This window comes from Buceros rhinoceros, unplaced genomic scaffold (genome assembly GCF_000710305.1).
Source record: "Buceros rhinoceros silvestris isolate BGI_N320 unplaced genomic scaffold, ASM71030v1 scaffold8048, whole genome shotgun sequence".
Lineage (NCBI taxonomy): Eukaryota > Metazoa > Chordata > Aves > Bucerotiformes > Bucerotidae > Buceros > Buceros rhinoceros.
In genome coordinates, this window is record NW_010426280.1 from 3,046 (window position 1) to 23,087 (window position 20,042).

The 20,042-nt window shown below is 35.5% G+C and overlaps 1 protein-coding gene across 1 annotated transcript in view; it reads left to right on the forward strand.

Annotated features, from left to right (window-relative positions):
* Nucleotides 1–2,576: 2,576 nt before the first annotated feature.
* ANKRD10 (ankyrin repeat domain 10) overlaps nucleotides 2,577–20,042 on the forward strand; it is a 31,985-nt gene continuing 14,519 nt past the window's right edge. The window contains exons 1-2 of the mRNA XM_010141443.1: nucleotides 2,577–2,726; nucleotides 10,882–10,973. Of these exons, the coding sequence (XP_010139745.1) occupies nucleotides 2,586–2,726; nucleotides 10,882–10,973 (233 nt within the window). The 5' untranslated portion in view covers nucleotides 2,577–2,585. The remainder of the gene's footprint in view (nucleotides 2,727–10,881; nucleotides 10,974–20,042) is intronic.

Genomic DNA, 20,042 nt, shown 5'->3' on the forward strand with positions numbered 1-20,042 from the left:
CTTCTACTTTTATTTTCACCATTTGACTGTTTCCATTATAGGAAGCAGAATAGTCGTAAGTACATTTTGTTTCAGAAGAAACAAAAGTAATGCAAATAAAAATGCCTGTCTCAGCCTTGGTGTTTTGCCAGTGTTGTGGCCTTTGTGGAGGCCTGACTTTCTTCTTTAAATCAGTTTAACCTTTGTTTTAGATAGAACAATGAAGTGGAAAATACCTTCTAAAAGACTATTTAATGAAAGCGGACTTGTGTGTCCTGATTTCAGGCATAAATGATCAAGTGAGTTATTGGTTTTTGTTACGACATTTCCTGTCCACGGAAGTAATTTACCTTGTTCTTCCATAATGTTGGAAGAAGCAGGTTTTTCTGACAGCCATGATGCAGAAGACCCATACTTCAGCTTTTAATGAGATGAAACGTTATCTTATTAAAACCCTCTAAGAGGTAATGGGGAAAAAAAGGCGCATAAAAAAGAACAGTATTTAAATATGAAGTTGTATAGATAATCATGGCATGTAGCCATCTTATAAAGTAGATTTAAACAGTGCAAGGTGATGCTGGTGAACCAGTTACAGTGTTTTTCCACTCCAGTTGATAGGCTATAATGCCTGTCTAATTATGGAAATTCTTTCAGCCTGCCTAAGGTGCAGGAAATACTATTCTTTCCTGAAGTTATAATGCTTGTCTGAAAGTTTTCAGATTAATACTATTAAAAGTCTTTTGTTTTAAAAACTGGCTGAATTTCATTTTTGTTTGCAGTTACACTAGAGGAACATCTTGGTGTAGCTGGAGGTTTTTTCCATCATATTGCTTATTAATAATTACAGTTTTGCAATTATGAATAATCCTTAAGGATTAACAGCGATATTAGCAGTACTAGGGAAGTCTGAGATTAGCAAATGCAAAATATGTTTGTGTAGTTTATCATTAGAATTAGAGATTTTCTTGCACCACTTTTTTTGATGTAAATTTTTTTTGCAGTAAAAGTAGTTGTTTGCTTTTGAGAAGGTATGTTGTCTTTGTTAATGTTGGGGTTTATGGAGCTAGAATCATTAATACTGCAGTATTTCAACTACCCTCACCCTTGCATGTTTACTTCATGTAATTAGTGAGTTAATGGTACGTTTTTTTCTGGTGTCAAGTGCATTACAGTCCCCAAAAGTACTTTTGTATATCCTGAAGGATAAGGTACATATGTGTATTTCTGAACTGTATGGGGGGAAGAAACAATTGAAGTTTATTTGCAAAAGTAATGTATTTGACTACAGGGGTTGTTACTTTTATTTCATGTAAGTAATTAATCAAGATCAGGAGTTGTAGGTTAAAAAATGAGAGAGAAAGAGTCTGACATACAACAATAAAGAACACTGAAATTGTGATGTTTATGCTTCTGTCTGAATCAAGCTGCCAGATTATTTTCTGATGCTTTTTAATTGCTTTTTAATGAAAAGACTGTTCCATAGCTGTGGTATGGCTAACAAACATTTTCTTTAACTGTGAGAGACTGACCCTATATATTTTTGTTCTATATGAACCAATGTCCTGAGTCAGTGCAGTGGATTTTTGGTTTGCTGTTGCACCTGTGCGGTGGTGTTTGTTTTCTAACCACAATAAATGGAACCTAGACTAAACTGTTTATTTTAACACTGTGCATTCCTTTTCCTATCAACAAAAAGACAAGGTTGCTGTGTGACAGGAAAGGAACATTTTTTTTTTTTACTATTTTTGAAAGTTGAGATCATCATGGCTGTGGTTTGCCTAGCTTCTACAAATGTGGATGTTATGAACGTTTAAAAATAGAGCTGGATATCTGACACTTCTGCTTAGTATAGTGGGAAAATAAAAGTCAGAATATAGTCTGACAAAATACTGCAATTTTTTGAAACAAAGAGAGCATGTCTTGTTTTTTGATATTGCCACAAACATGCAACCTGTTTGGTTTTAACAGCTCTTCAATGGTAATAGCAAGAAAATGGAGAAAAGAATTTATTACTTCTACAGATTTAGCGTAGTGTTAACAATATTAGTTTTCATTAGTAATCTGCTTCTGTCACTCAGGAAAACATTAAAGAAATTTAAAATCTTTCTTGTGTTTTTCTTGCTTGCCTTCCTCTAAACCCTCCCATGAATATATCTATGTATCTCCTAACAATGTTGTTATGACGAATGTTATCTAATAATGTCTGTTTAGCATCACGTTCTGTAGCTTTGCTGGATCAGAACTTTTTTTTTCCCCTCCCTCCCCCCCCCAAAAAAAGTAAAACAAATAGCTCTTGTAGTCAAATCTGAGGTATTCATGCCCTCTTTTTTTTCCCCCTTCCCAAAAATAAATGTTGGAATTTAGTTTTGGGGGTAAGTATTAAGTACTTCTCAGTGATGGCCTATGACCAAAGGAGGGAGGAGTACAAGGAGGAGGGGAAAATTCTGATATTCATATTCTGTCTTGATTTGCAACATGTACTCTCACTAGTAAGTTTAGCTTTTCTAGGTCTTACGTATGTATTTAGCACATGCTAGTTATCATAGCGCATCTGTGTAACATTTTTTTGGTTTTATTCCCTCGTGTTTTTAAAGCTGGAGTGCCTAATGCAGTTAGTAAGAGCTGGAGCTTCTGTAAATGCCAGTACGACACGTTTTGCTCAAACACCAGCCCACATTGCTGCTTTTGGAGGACATCCACAGTGCCTGAATTGGCTGATTCAAGTGGGGGCCAACATAAACAAACAGGTATGGATTCACATGTATTTCATGTCCGCATATATTTTTGGGAAGAGTGTCTTGGTCCCCTTTAACTACATGTATGATCTTTACATCCACACAGATTATTTTTAACATCAGTTGAAGTCAAATAACTTCATTATAAATTATAGACCTTTTTTATTATAGTAGAGATAGGACTAATACATGTCCTTTAAGCCACTGAATGTTTGGAGAAGATTTCTTTTAGGGGAGGACATCTTACTACTTGAACAAAATGGTATGCTGCTCTGGTGTTGGCAGCACTAGCAAATACTCTGATATTGTAATGCCTCTTTAGGGGAGAGAAGAAAGACTAATGAGAAACATCTTACTAAATATGGTAAGAACTGAAAAACTCACCATTACTTACAGAAGCATGAGACCTTTGTGGTACTTCATGATTTAGTCATAATTCTAACTAGTAGTGTCTGCCATGGTTTATTTTAAGATGCATCTGGTTTCATACAATTTTCCTTTTTTAGAGTACTTCCAAAGCTTTTTTTTAGTAACTTCCTGCGAATAGAACAGAAACGTGTGCTTTACTAAGAAAGAATGAATGAGCGATTTAGAAATTTTTTTTTAATAATTTTCCATTACTTTTACTGTGAGTATGGATAATGATTTATTTGGTAGCAGAGAGTGCATTAATACAGCAAATTCCTCCAAAGGACTGTTGCACTCTGGTACAGTACAGGATTTGAGTGCTTAAAACTGTCATAGTTTCAGAGAAAACATTTGCAGTACTGAATGGATCTGTTATGTATGCTGGGCATTCATAATGTGTGCCATAATATTGCACATATAATATGCCTTTATAATAGTGCTGAAAATTATTTATAATATTCTGTGAGAGTAATTAATACTGCAGCATATGCATTAACTAAAAGCTGTAGTATAGCACAGCATCTATAAAAAGTCTGGTCTGTCAAATCTTGCATCATACTTTTCCTAAAATATTTAATGACCAGACTGTGTTTTCTATGCAGTAGAGTTAAACTAAATCTGCTGAAGAACTTGAACATTTGCATTTCTAGAGTTTGGTTCTTTTGTGTTTTGTTTTTTTTTTTTTTTTTTTTTTTTTTTTTTTTTTTTTTTTTTAAGCTATGCAAAAATAAGAAATGGGGAAGTTTGTGTTGAGTTTTCAGAAAAGAAGGCTGGTGCATTGAGAACAGCTGTGAGACACCAGGAGAATTGTAGAAACAATGAAGGTGACTGGATGCAGAGGCTATAGATCACATCTTCTCCTTGATACCTGACAAAAGTAACTTATACAATAAGTTATTGCTGCATAGTGGTAGAATCTTCAGAAGACAAAATACAAGAACTGTAAATTCATCTGGAGACCAGGTAAGAATGTAAAGAAAATGTAATTAGAGAGGAAACATGGCATGCACAGGATAAAGATGTACCTGATATCTGCTAAATGAGAAGAGAAGAATGAATGAAAATGAATGAATGAGAAGAATGAAAGTTTCCAAACTATGAGGATAAAGAGAAGAACTGACCAGTGAGGCTGAAATCAAGTTGAAGAACAAGCTTGCTGTCCTGGAATGTGATGGGTGGTTAAAAAATCACATCCAGTGAATGAGGTTATAGTGAAGAAGAAAGTAGCAGCTAGCCCCCGAAAGAAGAGCAGAAGAGTGCAGAGAGATCTTTCCAAGGGCTGAGGGCAACATGCAGATGATTGTAAAGGAAATCAGGAAGCAGTGTAATACGCAATTAAAAGTGGACAAGAAATTAATTCCAGCTTAAAGTCACTAGTTGCTAAGACTAGCCAGTGACTCAGGAGTCTTTATAAATTGATGACTTGTCAGCAGAGCAAATCCATGTAATAGATCTATGGTCCTCCCCAGGAGGAAGAGTACTGTGGTACTCAGGTTTTCAAACAGATAGTGGTGATATTATTCTATATAATTCTAAGGGCAGAAACAGGTATTGACAGGCAGAGGACACTGATCTGGATGGTTCTGAGAGTTGACACTGTGGAAGCCTTGTATGTTGTTAATGGTAGTCTCAAGTTACACTTGTAATAACTTTCTTCTGCCCTCACAAAATACTAACTGAACATACAAGATGATGTAATTTAGATTTTGTTCAATAAGAAGATAGCTCTGGTTAATTAAAAAAGTAATAGCAACAAAAGAGTGCCTTTGTTAGGATGCAACTGGTCAGTCACACTGGTTTCACATGCATGAGCACTGAAAGCTAGACAGTGTACCTTGGTGATACCTACAGCAGCAGTCTCATCCACAGATATTTGGCATGTTTCATACATGGCTGTGTAAAGCATAGTGCATGCTTTGCTCCCCTCAGTTCTTTCCAGGTGTTTATTGAATTACAATCAAATTCTACTATTCTTGTTTGATTTGAACTCCTTAATAAATTATCTTAGCTCCTTATTTAACTTACGAGCACTTTCAAGTGATCATCTAGGGCTTCCACCCACACTTCGGAGCTTTTGGAGCATGTTTCCTGATGTGTATTTTGTTTATTCCTTCCAGCTCGCTGACAGATGCTGTACTTCAAACAGACATAGTCACTGGCTAATGCTTGTGTGAGGACAAGTGTTCCATGGACACGGGATACAAAACACATGCTGAGAAAGATCTGGGAGTACTTGATATTTAAACTAGTAAAACTTTCCTTCCAAACTGACTCCTGGTCATATGGCTACAGACTAACCCATCACCTCTGGAAAAAGAAAAGGATAGCTTCTGAAAAGGAAACGCTACTCGAGTCTCTCAGTCTTAACGTAAACCTCTGGTACTCAGTAGAATTTGCATGCACGCTTTCTCATGTCTGCCCTGAGGTGTTGTATTGGAGCCCATGCTGTCTGCCCTGTAGCATAGGAAAACCTGGAAATGTGTATCTCAGTGCTGGTGACAGTTGCCCAGGACATTTCTCAGGCAGAAGCAGTGAAGGACAGATGCTGAAAACTGCTTGTCCCAACTGTACCTTGCTCCCCAAATAAGTTCTGTGAGTATATCCTGTGATGCCCAGCCTTGTTATATAACTGTATGTGCTGGCTAGAACCATCTGTCTCTCGTTATGATCAGTGGGCAGTTCTACCCCCTCGATCACCTTAAAAATTCACTTGAGAAAGCTGAAGTACCAAGCAATGATTTGCCTGTTTCTACCCAGCAGTGGACTCCAGAGAAACTCCTGCTAATTTTTTTTTTCTTCAGTGGGCGGTGCCTACTCCTAGTTCTTAATAACGTGACTCAAGACCTGCATTTGGCTGCCTGCCTGCTCTAGTTCACTGTAATAGTGCAAAGCAATTACACTGCTACTTTCCCCAAGAGTTTTTTCTGATATTTTATCCTTGTCAGAATGCAGATGGATTCTGAGCTTGCTGTGCATATTAAGATCAGATAATCATGAGTACTTCTTGATTTAAAAGCCTGTTACTTCATTTAAATCCATTTCTCCTCTAGCCTCAGCCTGTTAAGCATTTCTGTTGTATGTTACCTGTGTTGATTGGCCGAAAAAAGTGTTTTATGTGGCCTATCTTAAAAAGAAGGGATAAGAAATACTGCATCTGTAGAGGTGATGGTTAGCTTTTCAGTTACCGTCCTGTGGCAGTGATGGCAGATAGATTTAGGAGGGTTAGACTGCTCGTGCTAGCGAGAACTATAAACACATTTATTACTGATATCCGTGGCGTGGAAGAAGAAAATGTGCATTCTTTCTGAATAGCTTTTGGAAATGTGGTAAGCTGATAAATGTGAAATATAGTCAGCTCAATTAAGGAGTGGAGTTAGTTTATACTTCTTGTTAGGTAAGATAGTGCTTTTGTGTCTTAGATACCCGTACTAGAAGTATTTTACAAGTACTTTAATCGTGTTGTGGTTTAACTCCAGTGTAGGCACCTAAGCACCGCACAGCTTCTTGCTCATTTCTGCCCTGTAGTGGGTTGAGGAAGAGGATTGGAAGGAAAAAGTGAGAGAAGTCATGGGTTGAGATAAAGACAGTTTAATAAGTAAAAAAAGGAAACAAAGAAAAACAAAACCAAGAAAGTCAGGTGATGGTGGGGGAAAAAAAAAATTCTCAAAAACCCACCACCACAACCAAAAAAATCCCACAGTTGGCACTAGCTGACTGATGGCCAGCCAGTCCCCAAGCACTGACAGCTCTTGCAAACTCCACCCCGCTGCCTCAGCTTTTCTTGTTGAGTGTGGTGTCATATGGTATGGGATATTCCTTTGGTCAGTTTGGGTCAGTGGTCCCAGCTGTGTAGGCTCCTAGCTTTTTGCAACCCACTCAAGCTAAAGCATTGGAGTGTTATTAGTGCTTTGGTCACTAATTCAAAACATAGCACCATACGACCTGCTACGAAGAAAATTAACTCTATCCCAGCCAAAACCAATACGCATAGTTGAAAGTTTTCAGTCTAAATGTGCATGAGGGCTTTTTGTTTTAGAAATAAATGTTTATAGATAAGTTAGGTTTTGGGGGGGTTTTTTGTTTGGTTTTTTAATGAAAGAGGTGTAAATGTACTGCTGAGTGAAATTAACTGAATTTGTATCCAGGGACTTAGAACTTGGAGAATAAAATAGAAAATTTGCTCTGAGTTTGACTGGAAGATCATAAAGCCAGCAAAAAATTAAATCCCAGAAAGAGGGAAAATAGAGTAAAAATTTGCTTCAGACTGAACTGAAAAAATAACCACATCTAAAAGGCCTGGGAATAGGCAGAGAGTATGAGAAAAATATTTAATCTGTAGAGGAAATGTCCTTTGAGGTTAAGCAGCATAAGGGCATGCAAACTGATTAATCAAGCTGAGACAGACTTACTGAGAAAATTTAAGCCGAAAAGGCAAAAGACTCTTCAGCCACATAAATAAGAAGAGAATAAGGAAGCTAAACACTTACGCAGTGAAATGAAATAGAAGTCAAAGATAATGTAGTCATGACCCTAAGCTAGAGAAGTCTGCCCTTGTCTTTGCAAAAGGATAGTTGTGCTCCTCCAAGGGAAAAGAGGAAAACGTTCGTTGGTGGCAGTGAGTTGCAAAAAAAAAAAAAAAGTGCTGTACACAAAATACTCAGTCTCCCCAGAAACAAGCAAGCTTGTGTTTCTTGAATGCTAAATTAATAAAACTTAATTGATCTTTCTGCTCATTTATTTACATGTGACTTACGGATTGTGAGACAGTTTTGGGCTGTTGGTGCAATGTTATGTCAGAAGGGTAAACGGGATCCTGAAAAGTTCTGCCCTAGATATGAAAGGCCAGTACAAATTACTGATGTTTCACTTCCTGGAATATTATTACAGAAGGGTTTGTATCAAACTGAAGCACATATGGGAACTGTGGATAATTAGAAAAATTGTGAGGTTAGTCAGAAATTTGCAGAGCTCCTTAAAATAAAACAACTTAGTTTGCTCCATGTAGCCCAAAAAGAGAGACGGAAGAAAATGTACTAGAAATGTAGACACCAAACTGTTCTCAGAAGCTACTTGGAAAAACATCTGTTATATACTGCTTTTTTTGTCTTCCGCCATCCATTCCAATTGTTGAATCAAAATAAATTGTTCTGAGACTCATCAAGTACTTTGCTTTCCTCTTTATGGTTGATTTTGGATGTATTGAAAAATAAGTAAACTTTAAAGCCATTTCTCAGTAGGATATAACTTTTTTCACCCTTTCTCTCTAGCTCATAATCCAGAGAGAATTTCTTTGCAGAGCTAAGAAACTATTTTATAAAATACTTCAGTGAAAAAAGATTTGGTCCTATAGGAGAACTTAAAAGAAGGTGACATTAGTGATGGCTAAAATTTAGGTGGTATAGTTAAAACAAATGCTCTAAAAATATAAATCCATACATTCTGGCATTCTCCAAGTCTTTTCTCAATTCCATAACTGTAAAGAAGAGAAAAACTCTTCTGGGACAGTGAATGAAAGAAGTGGCTCTCAAGATATATATGCTCCTCTGAGAGAAGAGGTTCTTGGTGGTAAGATTGATGGCTGCTGTGAGCTTAATTTAGTCTTGTAAATGCAGTGGTGAAGGAGTCCTTTCGCAAAGGTCTTTCTAGTGTTTCCCCATGGCCATACTTTTATGTAAGTGTTGTCTAGATCTTATTGTGAGCAGCTTGTTAGATTTATGGGGCTAACAGAGGTTTTTGTCATCTTTGTTAAATGCATGGCTAGTTGAGCTAACTTTCCTGAAACTGAACTTTATATTGAATGTTTATTTTTTAAGTTAGGGTTGGGACTGTAACTAGTAATGCTGAACAAAACAGGCAAATCACTTCTTTTCTACACTTTTATCTCTTTAACAAAAGGTGGGGATGGGGGGGGGTAAGAAAACTAACAAAATGATGACAAAATGAAGACAACTTCCATGATAGAAGAATATTTTACACTATGAAGAAAATCTTCCTGAAAAAATCAGTGCCAAATGAATTTCCATGTATGACAGTTAATTAAATTGTGTCTGTTAAACACCTCTGTCTTCCTGTAACTTCAAGAAGTTATTAATAGGAGAAATTTTATAAACTTGGAAAGCAGTCTTCTATTCATTAGTTATAAACAGCCATTTTTGGAAGAAGGGTTGTATGGCTCTTTTCTAATCACTAAGGACTCCAGTGAGTTTTCTGCTCTTTTCTGTCTCCAAACTTTGTGTTTGCCTCAGCAATTTTCTTTAGTTTATAAGAAGGTAAACTTTATCTGGTACCATATTCCCTGCTAGGGGTGCTAGGTGGTTCACTGTTTGGCTGAATATATATCTCAAGCAGTGGTAAACTGGCTTATTCTCAGTGTATTTGTAACTTGATATAAAAAGATTTTACTCTGAAATAAAATTGGCAAGTAGAAAATTGAGAGTGTGTAACACAATTCAGTATTCATCTTCACGTTACATTTATGTGGTCTAGAAGATGTGATTTAATTTCTCATAAGCTTGGCAGAATTTGAAACACTTGTTGACTTTTATCTATCAAGATGGTAGTATGATATTTTTAATATATTCACGTTTCATATAGAGCTAAAGCTTACCCAGTACTGCAGAGTTAAGTGAACACCACTGTGAAGACTGCTGAGTCAGTAAAGGTGCCGTGTTACTTTATTAGCTAGTGTCGATATTTTAATAAAAGGAGTGGGGTAGCAAAAATGAGGCGCATACAGTGAGAACGTATTTAATATCAATGGAGCAGACAAGTGATGTCTCCTAAGAATTTGGAGAGAAAGAGGATGGGGAAGAAAGGAGGAAAAAAACCTGCTATACATTGAAATTGTTAAGGACTGTGATAATTAGATCACATAACAAACCAATAACTGAGTATCTGGTTGCTACTTGAAGGCCATATTTCATTACTGATTCTTCTCTGTGGTTCTTAATGCTGATGGTTCCTTGCAAGTACTGAATTTCATCTGTAGCCTGTAGATCATAATGCATGGAATTTACCTGCTGCTTGCCAGTTGCATTTCTAAAATTGCTGTAGAATCTTCTTGTTACCTGTGAAGATAGTTTGTAGAGAGGAGTTGCCTGAAAAGAAATACACTACTCCCAGTATGCTTGCACGTCATATGAACAGATTAAATGATTTGTTGTGCTGGGTAACAGTAATGGAATGTAAATGTGTAGATAGAAAAGCCCGTAAGACATGAGTCAGTGTGTATGTCTCGGGGGAGAGATGTCCTGTGACCTCTGGTCATGCTCATATTTACAGTACAGTTATGTGTACATACTCCTCACCTGGCGAGTATTTATGGTGCAGTACAGTACTGCGTAAGTACGTCAGTGAGAGAAGTAGTCCCACAAACTTGGCCGTGCTGCTTCTGAATTCGACATGGCTTGCTCAGTCTTCAATGTATTGAGAAACAGTGCTAGAAAATAAAGGTGTTAGAGGAACTTGCTATGGTGGTATACATTGTGGGGTTTTTTAAGAAGTTTTGCTGAATACAACTCTGCTGATTGCTTAGTTATTCATTAAGGCTTATCTTGTGAGTTAGATGCCATTAGCATTACTACTTGTTATATATCTAATGTATGTGCTAGCCTCCTGCAAACTTTAAAATAATAAGTACCTGATGCATTTGCTAGCTAATAAATGCTGCTCTTATATATCTGCTTTCTTAATGTAATGTAAAATAAGATTTTAATTTTTAGAAATATTATGCTTGACAAAATGTAGTTTGTCTTTACAGGATTATGTTGGTGAAACTCCTATACATAAAGCAGCACGGTCTGGTAGTATGGATTCCATAAGTGCCCTTGTGGCTCATGGTGCGCAAATAGAGTAAGTGAGGTATTTTTTTGTTGTTGTTGTTGATTGTTGTGTGTTTAGCTAACTAACTTAGAGCAGTAAACATAGATACTAATGTCAGAAAGAAAAGTCAAACAAGCAGACACTTGATCAGACAGCTAGACCTGTTCAATCGTAATGAGCCCAAGATGTTTTGCATGTCTAGTAATAAGGTTTGTTTTACTTAAATGATACCAGTGTGATACATTGCATTTATATCTGATACATTAAAATATTTATCACGCTTCTGTCCTGAGCCCCAAATTGTCCACTTTATCTGGCATATAGTTAGCTTATTAAAACAAACTTACACATTGCACTGGTGAATAAATATAGAAAGCAATGCAAAAGCAACATTATGTGCAAAATAGCATCTCACACACTCTTTGCAGTTAGTTTAACACTGTTTATTAGTATATTGTATATTTGCCCTGTTAACTTTTTTCTTTAAAGGTTTATGTACTGCAAAAACATTCAGAAAATGTCACAAACTTATGCAACTTACAGCATGGACAAAATGGATGCAGTTTTCACCTAGAAATGTTGAGTATAAGCTCTATGGCTTATAATAATGTAAATACTTTAGCGATCTGTTTTAATTAGAACTAGCCTTATTATCTTGAATTGTAACTAGTTACTGTATTTTAACCTGCAATATGAAACTTCTAAGTTATAAGTGAAATAAGAATCATGTAGTTAATTTCTTGTTTTACCCTTTGGTTTCCATCTTAACTGTTTTTGTAATGTTGCCCTGACAAATCTACCATAAAATTTAACTCTTTCAGTGGTATTATAGAGTATTCAGGACATATAGTACCTTTTAAGTTAACAGTGATGAACAAATTGCTTTATGTGAAGAGATTGCTTTGTAGAAAAATGATACTGAAATAACCTATGCAGCTGACATAGTTATTTACAAGTTCATGAAATTGGTCTTAATTTATAAATTCCATTTTGCACTCACTTTCAGATATCTTAAGATAAACTTGGATTTAAATTTACTGTGGAATTGAGCAAACCTTAATTATCATCATCAATTAGTATGTAATCTTGTGATTTTTGGAAAGTATCCAATCAAGTAGAAGTTGTGAAACTGCATAAACAATGAAACAAGTGAGTTGAGTCTGATGTGAAGAAAGGATGTGTTACATCTGTAGGACTTTCCAAATAAGTAGCTGAGTAACTGAGGTTGGAGATGTGGCTGCATCTTTAACTTGAACTAAAATTTTGTTTTTTAAATAGCGTATTTGCAAGCCACAGGCAAAACATTTCTGTAAAACTTGGAAAGTGCTGTCTGCCCTTGACTAAAGCTATTTGCAGCAGAAGCACTGTAGGTTTATAGCAGTTTTAGTGAACAGGAAGTAACTTGAATTCTCAGTTTTCTAACTTTTTATTCCATCTGTGTTTCAGTAGGATAGACTTGTCACAAGTTCTGTAGGTAATTAAATATCAGATCCTATCCAAGAAATGGTAAAATCAGGGATGCAAATGCAATGGGCTGGTGGAGCAACCCATGTTTAGTAATCTAGAGGATTAAGACTTGTTCCTGTCACCTGAGAGAGCTAGCTATTGATTGGGATGAGGATTTTTTTTCTGTAGAATCTAGTTTCTAGTCTCAATGTGTTAAATTAGGCCAAATCCATGTAAATGCTTTTGACATCGTTTAGTTTGGCATTGTCCGGATTTGAAAACTGACCCCATATCTAATGGGTATGTTGCTTTCCTGATTTTTGTAATATCTTGAAATGTTCTGGAAGTTTTGACTCCTTTATTTTATGGCTTCAGTTAGAAGAAAAGGAGAGATATTTTATTCATATATGTGAGTTCTAATTTGTATATATTAATTGAAATTATAATTGACTAAGTAGGACCAAGGCAAGAATTTTTTTTTAAATACAGAACTAAGCACTATCTAGAACTAAAGTGCCGATCTGTACTGATGATGGATATGGCTGTTTTCTTATGGGGATTAGGTTTTATAATCCAAGTTTTTCTTTATTTCTCCATACAGTTACAGTATCAAAATCTAGTTACATGAAGATGCAGAGAATATTCCCTGTGACTGCAAGTAGTCAAATATACTGCTTATACCTGGTATTTATAGTATACATACTGCAGCATCCCTAGTTTTTTATAGAAAGTAGAACAGGGATGTTAAGATTTCATTATTACACGAACACTAGTGATCAGTAGTGTAATACTGCAAGAAATGTATTTTTTATTAATGAGTGATTATTGAAATACTGCTGTTAAAATTACGTAACTTGGACTAGTGTAATCTTTGATATCAGTGTTTACCATATTTCTACTTTATTCACTCCTTTGGTTGTATTGGAAGCCAAAGAATATTGACAGTAGTGTAGTAAGGATAAAAGGAAGAATTTCAGTTTGAATAAAATTGCCTCACTTGATTTATTCCAGTTTACTTTGTTTCAGGCTTGTTCGTGTGTTGCTTTTATAGAGAAATACAGTATATTGCAGTCTCTAAATTTCATGAAGCTGTTGCGTTGTTTTCCTAATTGATGAGAGAGAATTTGGTTCTCTATTCCTGTGTAAATTTTTAATAATATTTAAAAATAATAATTGTACCCTAGTGAAAATATTTTGATTTTTTTTGTGGTATTTACCTTCTCATTTTAGCTGAAGCTTATTCTGTGCACAGTATGTCCTACAGCCATAAAAATGGTTGCTCCACTAACTATGGTATTCATGGACCCTTGAAGAGGGGGAAGCAGGTGGTCACAATGTCCTCATATGAGTGAAAAGGTTTGCTGTGTAACTGACTTTTTAATGTGGATAGTACCTTTTAAAGTATCCATAATAACTGCTGGATTTTCACTAAAAAGCATAATGATGCAATTTATGTATGGTTAATTGTGTATTAATTATCATGGTGACAAAAAAATGTCCACAGCTCTTTATGGAGGAAAAAGCCTTCTTGGTGCCATGTTTTGGTTTGCTCTTTTATGCTATTTTTTTAAATGCTGGGTATTAATATAGTTGCACAGATTGCATCACAGCATATATATAAATATAAAATTCAGTTATAAACACAGAACACTGTTGAATAAAAAAATAAGCAGATGCAGCTGTTTATACTGATTTGAAATCACTTCTTCCTTTTCATGTCCATTTTCATGCAGTTCACTTGAGCATTTGTCCGCTTATTTCTAAATAAAAGTTGTTCTGCAGCTGTCATTTGAACAGTTGTGTATTCCTCAGTGACTTGACTGAGAACTAGGATAGAATTTTCAAACGCTGGGATAAAGAGAGGTGTAACTCATGGGACGGGATGTGGCTTGATGTGCATCCAGCTGACTGAACACAAGTACTTGCTTGCTTCAGAGTTTTGTTGCTACTATTCAGTCATCTTGGATCATAGGAAAGCTTTTAATTTCCTTGTCAGAAATCTTAGGGTTTTTGGAAAATTTGGGTTGTATACTGTGATGGGATACTACAAGACCCCAAAGAGGTGCTTTCCTTTCTGATTTCTTATACTCTGATCTCCAGGTTTGAGGAGAATTAACTGACATACTGGGATAAATAATACCAGAGTATCTGTTTCTGCCAGATGACAGATTCTTATCATAATGTTGATCTAATTTAGGCAGACACTTTATCCACTTTCTCATTAAAGCAGTCTTACATTCATTTGAATGTGTAAATTCACTCCTTCGCTGCTGCTTCTGTAATGCCAGAAATGTCCCACCTCTGGTATTTAGTTTTTCAGCAAAACCTTTGTTCTCATTCTTGGACAGTGGCTTAATTTTAATTCTTCTTTGCAAATTCATGTGTCACAAACTGCATTGTGGTGGTTTTTTTAACAATCATTAATGTCGTCTTCACAGCTGCCCATGACAGTGATCTCTCCAATGTGAACGTTTTTAGTGCTGCTGGATTAGCCCTTTGCAAAAATCTTATAATACATTTCTGTTTGAAGTGAAGTTTGTTCATATTTAATTGACCTCTCCTGTGATAGCTCAGCTTTTGTTCTTCTCATTTGTACTTTTAAGACATCCTGACTTTCTGAAATGCAGCCATCTTTAGTGAAGGCACAGAATGAGAGCTTTTTGTAGGTTTCATGACTGTAATGCAGAAACCAGCCTTTCCTTGGTGTTGTAAACCTTTGTTTTCTTCTCAGTCTGGAGGATAAACTTACAAGGCCTGTTCTTTTAAAGGAGCTCAGGGTTCAGAGATACCCTCCATTAGTTTCTTGATTTCTTCCTGATTTCTTAAAATCTTAGCAGGAACTTGTACATTTTTAAGATTTGCTTGTTTTATTTACATAGCTAACTTAACTTCCAAACTTTTAAGGCTGGACTGCAGTCTGTTTCAGGTTAACATATTTGACAAGTGCCATTACTATGTCACCTTTACATTAGAAGTTGTACTGCTACATTGATTCAGTGTAGATGAATCAACATCCTACTTTCCTGTGGTCATTAACCTAATCTTTAGAGTAATGCTTCAGGTTCTTAGTGGTGATTTGTTTAGGAATAGGATTTAGGTGCTTTTTTATCAGAGAGGTTCTTATATCTGTTTGGTACTTTTCAAACTCAGACCACTTCATACACTTTTCTTTTTCCTAACCTGTCTGTCTGTTCTCCAGGTAGCAGTTAAACTGCTGCTTGTTGCATTAGGAGTCAGTGCAGTATAGTTGAGAAAAAAATGAGGCAGTTCTTCTTTCATTGTGTATGACAACCATTTTATCATTCTATATTAAAAAGCATTTTAAGGGCCATCACTGTAGTATTCTCATAGTGACCCTTCTGCAATGTGAAGCCTCCAGGCGTTGGAATTCATTCTTCCTTTCCTGCCTTAGGTAAATTCTTATGGAAAGACAAAGTCAAAATGGTTTGTAGATTTCAGTGGTGAAACGCTAATTCTGCTGCAAAATAATTACAAGTAAACTTTTCTGGTTTCTTCCATGTTTAGTTTCACGCTTGATTACCATCTTTGTAGAAGAACTTAACGTGGTTTGCAGGAGGTTGTGACCATGAAACAAGGCAGTAATTTGGTTTTAGTTGCAAGGAAATATTTGGAAATATTGAACATACATGCATGAATAACTGGTAAAGCAAAAAGTGGAAGAGAGAGGCTCAGTCTTAGAGTAAACAGGATGGAAAAGGTTAGTTTTCAGTTAACAGCTGTTCTGAATAATTGCAGGAAGCTGAGGCAAACTCTTACCACTGAGTTCCTGTTCAGTTTTAGAGTGGATTATTCTTAGTGTGGATGGAAAAGCAACAGTAGTTACTGACATCGGTTACTGAGAAATAGTGAAGAAAGTGAGAGGTTGTACTTTTTATGAATAAAGTTAAATCCTTCTTTAAAGCAATGATATTTTGTGACCTTTCTGGGGCATAGAGAAAGTTCACAGGATATGGATCAGCTTGATAAGGGAGCTTACTAATTAGTGATGAGCCTTTGTGATTGATAGCACTGGTTTTTTTGGCTTATCTTCTGTTCAAAAGAGCTGGATAAAAGAACACTGAAGTGCTGTCAAGACATTTAAATGAGGATAGCTCAGATTTCTGACAGGAATGTTAGGAATTTTTGTTGAGTAAACTGCCTTCACATATGATACTGTGCTTAGTTATTTTTTTCTGTGAGATAAGCCGTTACTGGCAACAGAAACCTGGGCGTGGTTAAGTCAGGTGCAGAAACATAAGTAGTTGTAGTAGAAACGAAGTGGAACTTGGCCAGAGCACGAGTTACAGTGAAGACACAAGGATACAGTGTATTCCCAAATACAACAGTCTGATTAGTTCTGATGGTTAGTCCAAACTTAAATGGTGGTGATGATCCACTGATACTTTTGGACTGGATGTGGTGAGAGAATTGTTAATGGACACACGTTTGCTCTAACTTCTGCTCTGTTGATTTGCAATTAGTTTGCTATTCTAGTTTGTATCTTTACTGAAAAGTTAATCATAGTTCAACTAGTACCTTTGAACCGGCACAAAAAACATTAAGCAGTTGCGGCATGGCGCAGAGCAGATTCAAGATGGTCAGGAAGGTGTTCTAATGTGTGTCGTGCTACAGGTTACAAGATGTATCTCATTGCATGGAGGCTTAACAACCCCCGGAACAGCTTTGTCAGCTGTAACTTAGGGAAAATGTTACTCTTCTGTTTCCTTCTTTGTATTTTGCTTGATGTCGCTCGTACATGGTAGATAATTTTTTCTTTACAAGGAAGAAAATCTTAAGTTGAAAAAAGTCTTGTGAAACTCATTTAAAATGGTTTTATGCAATTCAGTGGTTTCTTAATCCAAAAGATGTGTCTGCCTGAGTAAGGGCATCAAATTATTTTTGTCACAAAAAAGAAAATTTCATGTAGTTTGATACTGTCTGTCACCATACCTGTTACCAGAAAATAATGAATCCATCTAGGATCTTTAGTCCTTTCATTCTTGATTGTTTCCCCCCTTTTGGCACAAATATTTAAATTCGTTTGCCTTTTTTAAGTTTTATTCCCAAGCTCTTGCTGTCCATGCTTTTTGTACTAAATCTCCTGAACTTGTATTCCATGTTTGGCACACTTGCAAGCTTTCTTTCTTAACTTTTCTAATTTTAGGCTATCATTGGTTTTTCAGTTGATATGTTGAGAAATAATGTGATTTTATTTGCTACTAGAGGTATCTTGACAGAATCTGCATTGCAAGGCTCTTTATATTTTCAAGTCGGAGTTTGCACCCAACCTTTCCTTAATAGTCTTCCATAATGCTTTCGTCATTGTAAGCAACTTCACCTGCAATTCCTAGTCTGTTTCTAGAAACATGATAGCAGCAGCAACGATAGCTCTCATTTTCCTCACATTGGCTGTCTAAGTAACTTTTACGTTGTCTTTGGACAAGTGGCTGCAGTACTAAAAATGTGCTTATTTGTAATTCATTTTTGCTAATAATCTAGGAAATACTTTCATTTTAATAGGGAAGGTCTTTTCTGTTATGCTGTATTGCAATCAGATTGTTTTACGATTTACCATAGTCTTTCCTGCCTGCCTTTTGTGAGTTGTGTTGAGGAATCACTTCTTACATAATCAGAGCTGAATTTTAAAGTATTCTTGATCGCTGATAGCAGGCAAAGTCAGATAGGCCTGTATTGTTCGGACAAAAGTTTACTTGGAATTGTGAAACAGTTTTACAAGAGAGAATGAAAATCAAAGTCCACTGTTACAGGTCTTTCTTAAAGCATGTAAATTGGAATACAGATACAGCCTGATCGTGACACTTGTACTAATTCTAATGTTGCCTACTATGGTTAATGAATTCTTTCTTCTGACAGCATTTTCTCAGTCTTGAAGTATGTAGGAGCTGATTATAGCTACGTAATTGGTAGTGAATCTTAATTTTGATGTGAAGGAAGTGGCTTCACAAAGAAGAGCTTCCTTCTTTCCAATATATTCACCTTGTTCTGATTTTGAAGGATATTCTGAGACACTCTACTAAAAAGTTGAAAATTATTTCAGCTGCCACTTGTTTTCTTGTGAAATAAAAACTTGGCACCAACTTGTGCTTTTGTAGATGCCCAGTATGCAATTCTAGCATTAAGTTTTATAGCTGTCCCCAGCAGTGACACACGTCTGTTTAGTTAAGAATATTTTTCTCTTGGTATCTGGAAAAAAAAAAGTTTGAAACTATTTCACAACTTTTGTATTTGGACACCAAAGGGTTAAAACACTTAAAGTTTTGTATTTTAAAATTACTTTGCTTTAGAGATTTTTAGACTAGTATACTGATGTTTATATAGGAAAAGTGTTTTTCTCGTTGTGGGCGTTTTAGTGTTGTGATCTTTTTTTATTCTCTTTCTTCTTTTGTTTTAATCCTTGTATCTGCTAATTTTTTTATAGGAATAGTTACTAATTCTTTTGAGATACAGCCTACTAAATTTAAAGTAATTGAAGCCATGAGTTGACCGGTAATTTTAATCCATTCTTTATAAATTTCAGTGAAGAACTGACAAATTGGTTGCAGGATGACAGTAATAATGCTTTAAAGGCATAAAAGGCTTAGTATCTTGTTGTTAAGGTGGTCACATGATAATGGCTTACATATTGAATAATGTGCTACAGCACTTTATGTATGTTAATGTAACTTTTAATCTTAATGTTGCCTGCAAATATGTGATCCCTTATGATATAAGTTTCCTGTTTATGCACCATTGCCCGTTTAAATCAAACAGAAGATTCTGAAACTGTAAAAACTACACATGTCAATGTTTTACAGCTACGTAATTCGAATTGACTTGATTTTTTCAAGTAATCCTAGAAAGGGGGAGCATTCCATATAGAAACTGCTGAAACTGCCACAGGTGCTTCTCCGAAAACCTTACAGTTGTGGCATTGAATGTTCAGTATCGCTTCCTTTCTGCACACAAGGCATACTGTTGAGGTATTTGTTGCGGTGATTGGTTTTAATGCTAATCTAGGAATTCAGATATAGAATCTATAGATTTGCATGCTTTGCTTACCCTAATTTACAATTATCTACATTTTTATTTGTAAACTAACAATAGATAAGTTGAGATCAGTATTTTTTAACAGATATTTGATATACGAAAACTGTGGTTTATTTTCTTAGATTGTCGCATGGCATTAACAAAAGCACAGTAAGCTGTAGGTGATGTAATCACTATTTAAAATTAAACATTTAGGGGATTTTTTTTTTACATATATGAATGGTTTTTTCAAAAAGATTTACTGTGGACTTTTTGTAGCAAATGTTTTGTTTTTCAAGGTATGTGACATTATAAGTGGAAGATAGTGTATTTCAAATGTATTTCTATTTTATTAAAGACACATATAAACGTACTTGCTTTTTTTCCTGCAATAAGTATAAAAATAGGAACAATGGAAACAACTTGGAATGAGGTTGTTTCTTAGTCAAGTCAGGATAATTTATACTTCAATGTGGGAAGCACATTTATCTTTTCTTTCTACACATTCTTCTAAGACTAAATTTTGTAAGTTACTTTGAAGTAAATCTTTCTTACACCAAGGTAGTTATATTTAAACAATTCTAAGTTTGGGTTTATTTGTTTTTTTTTTTTTTTTTTTTTTTTTCT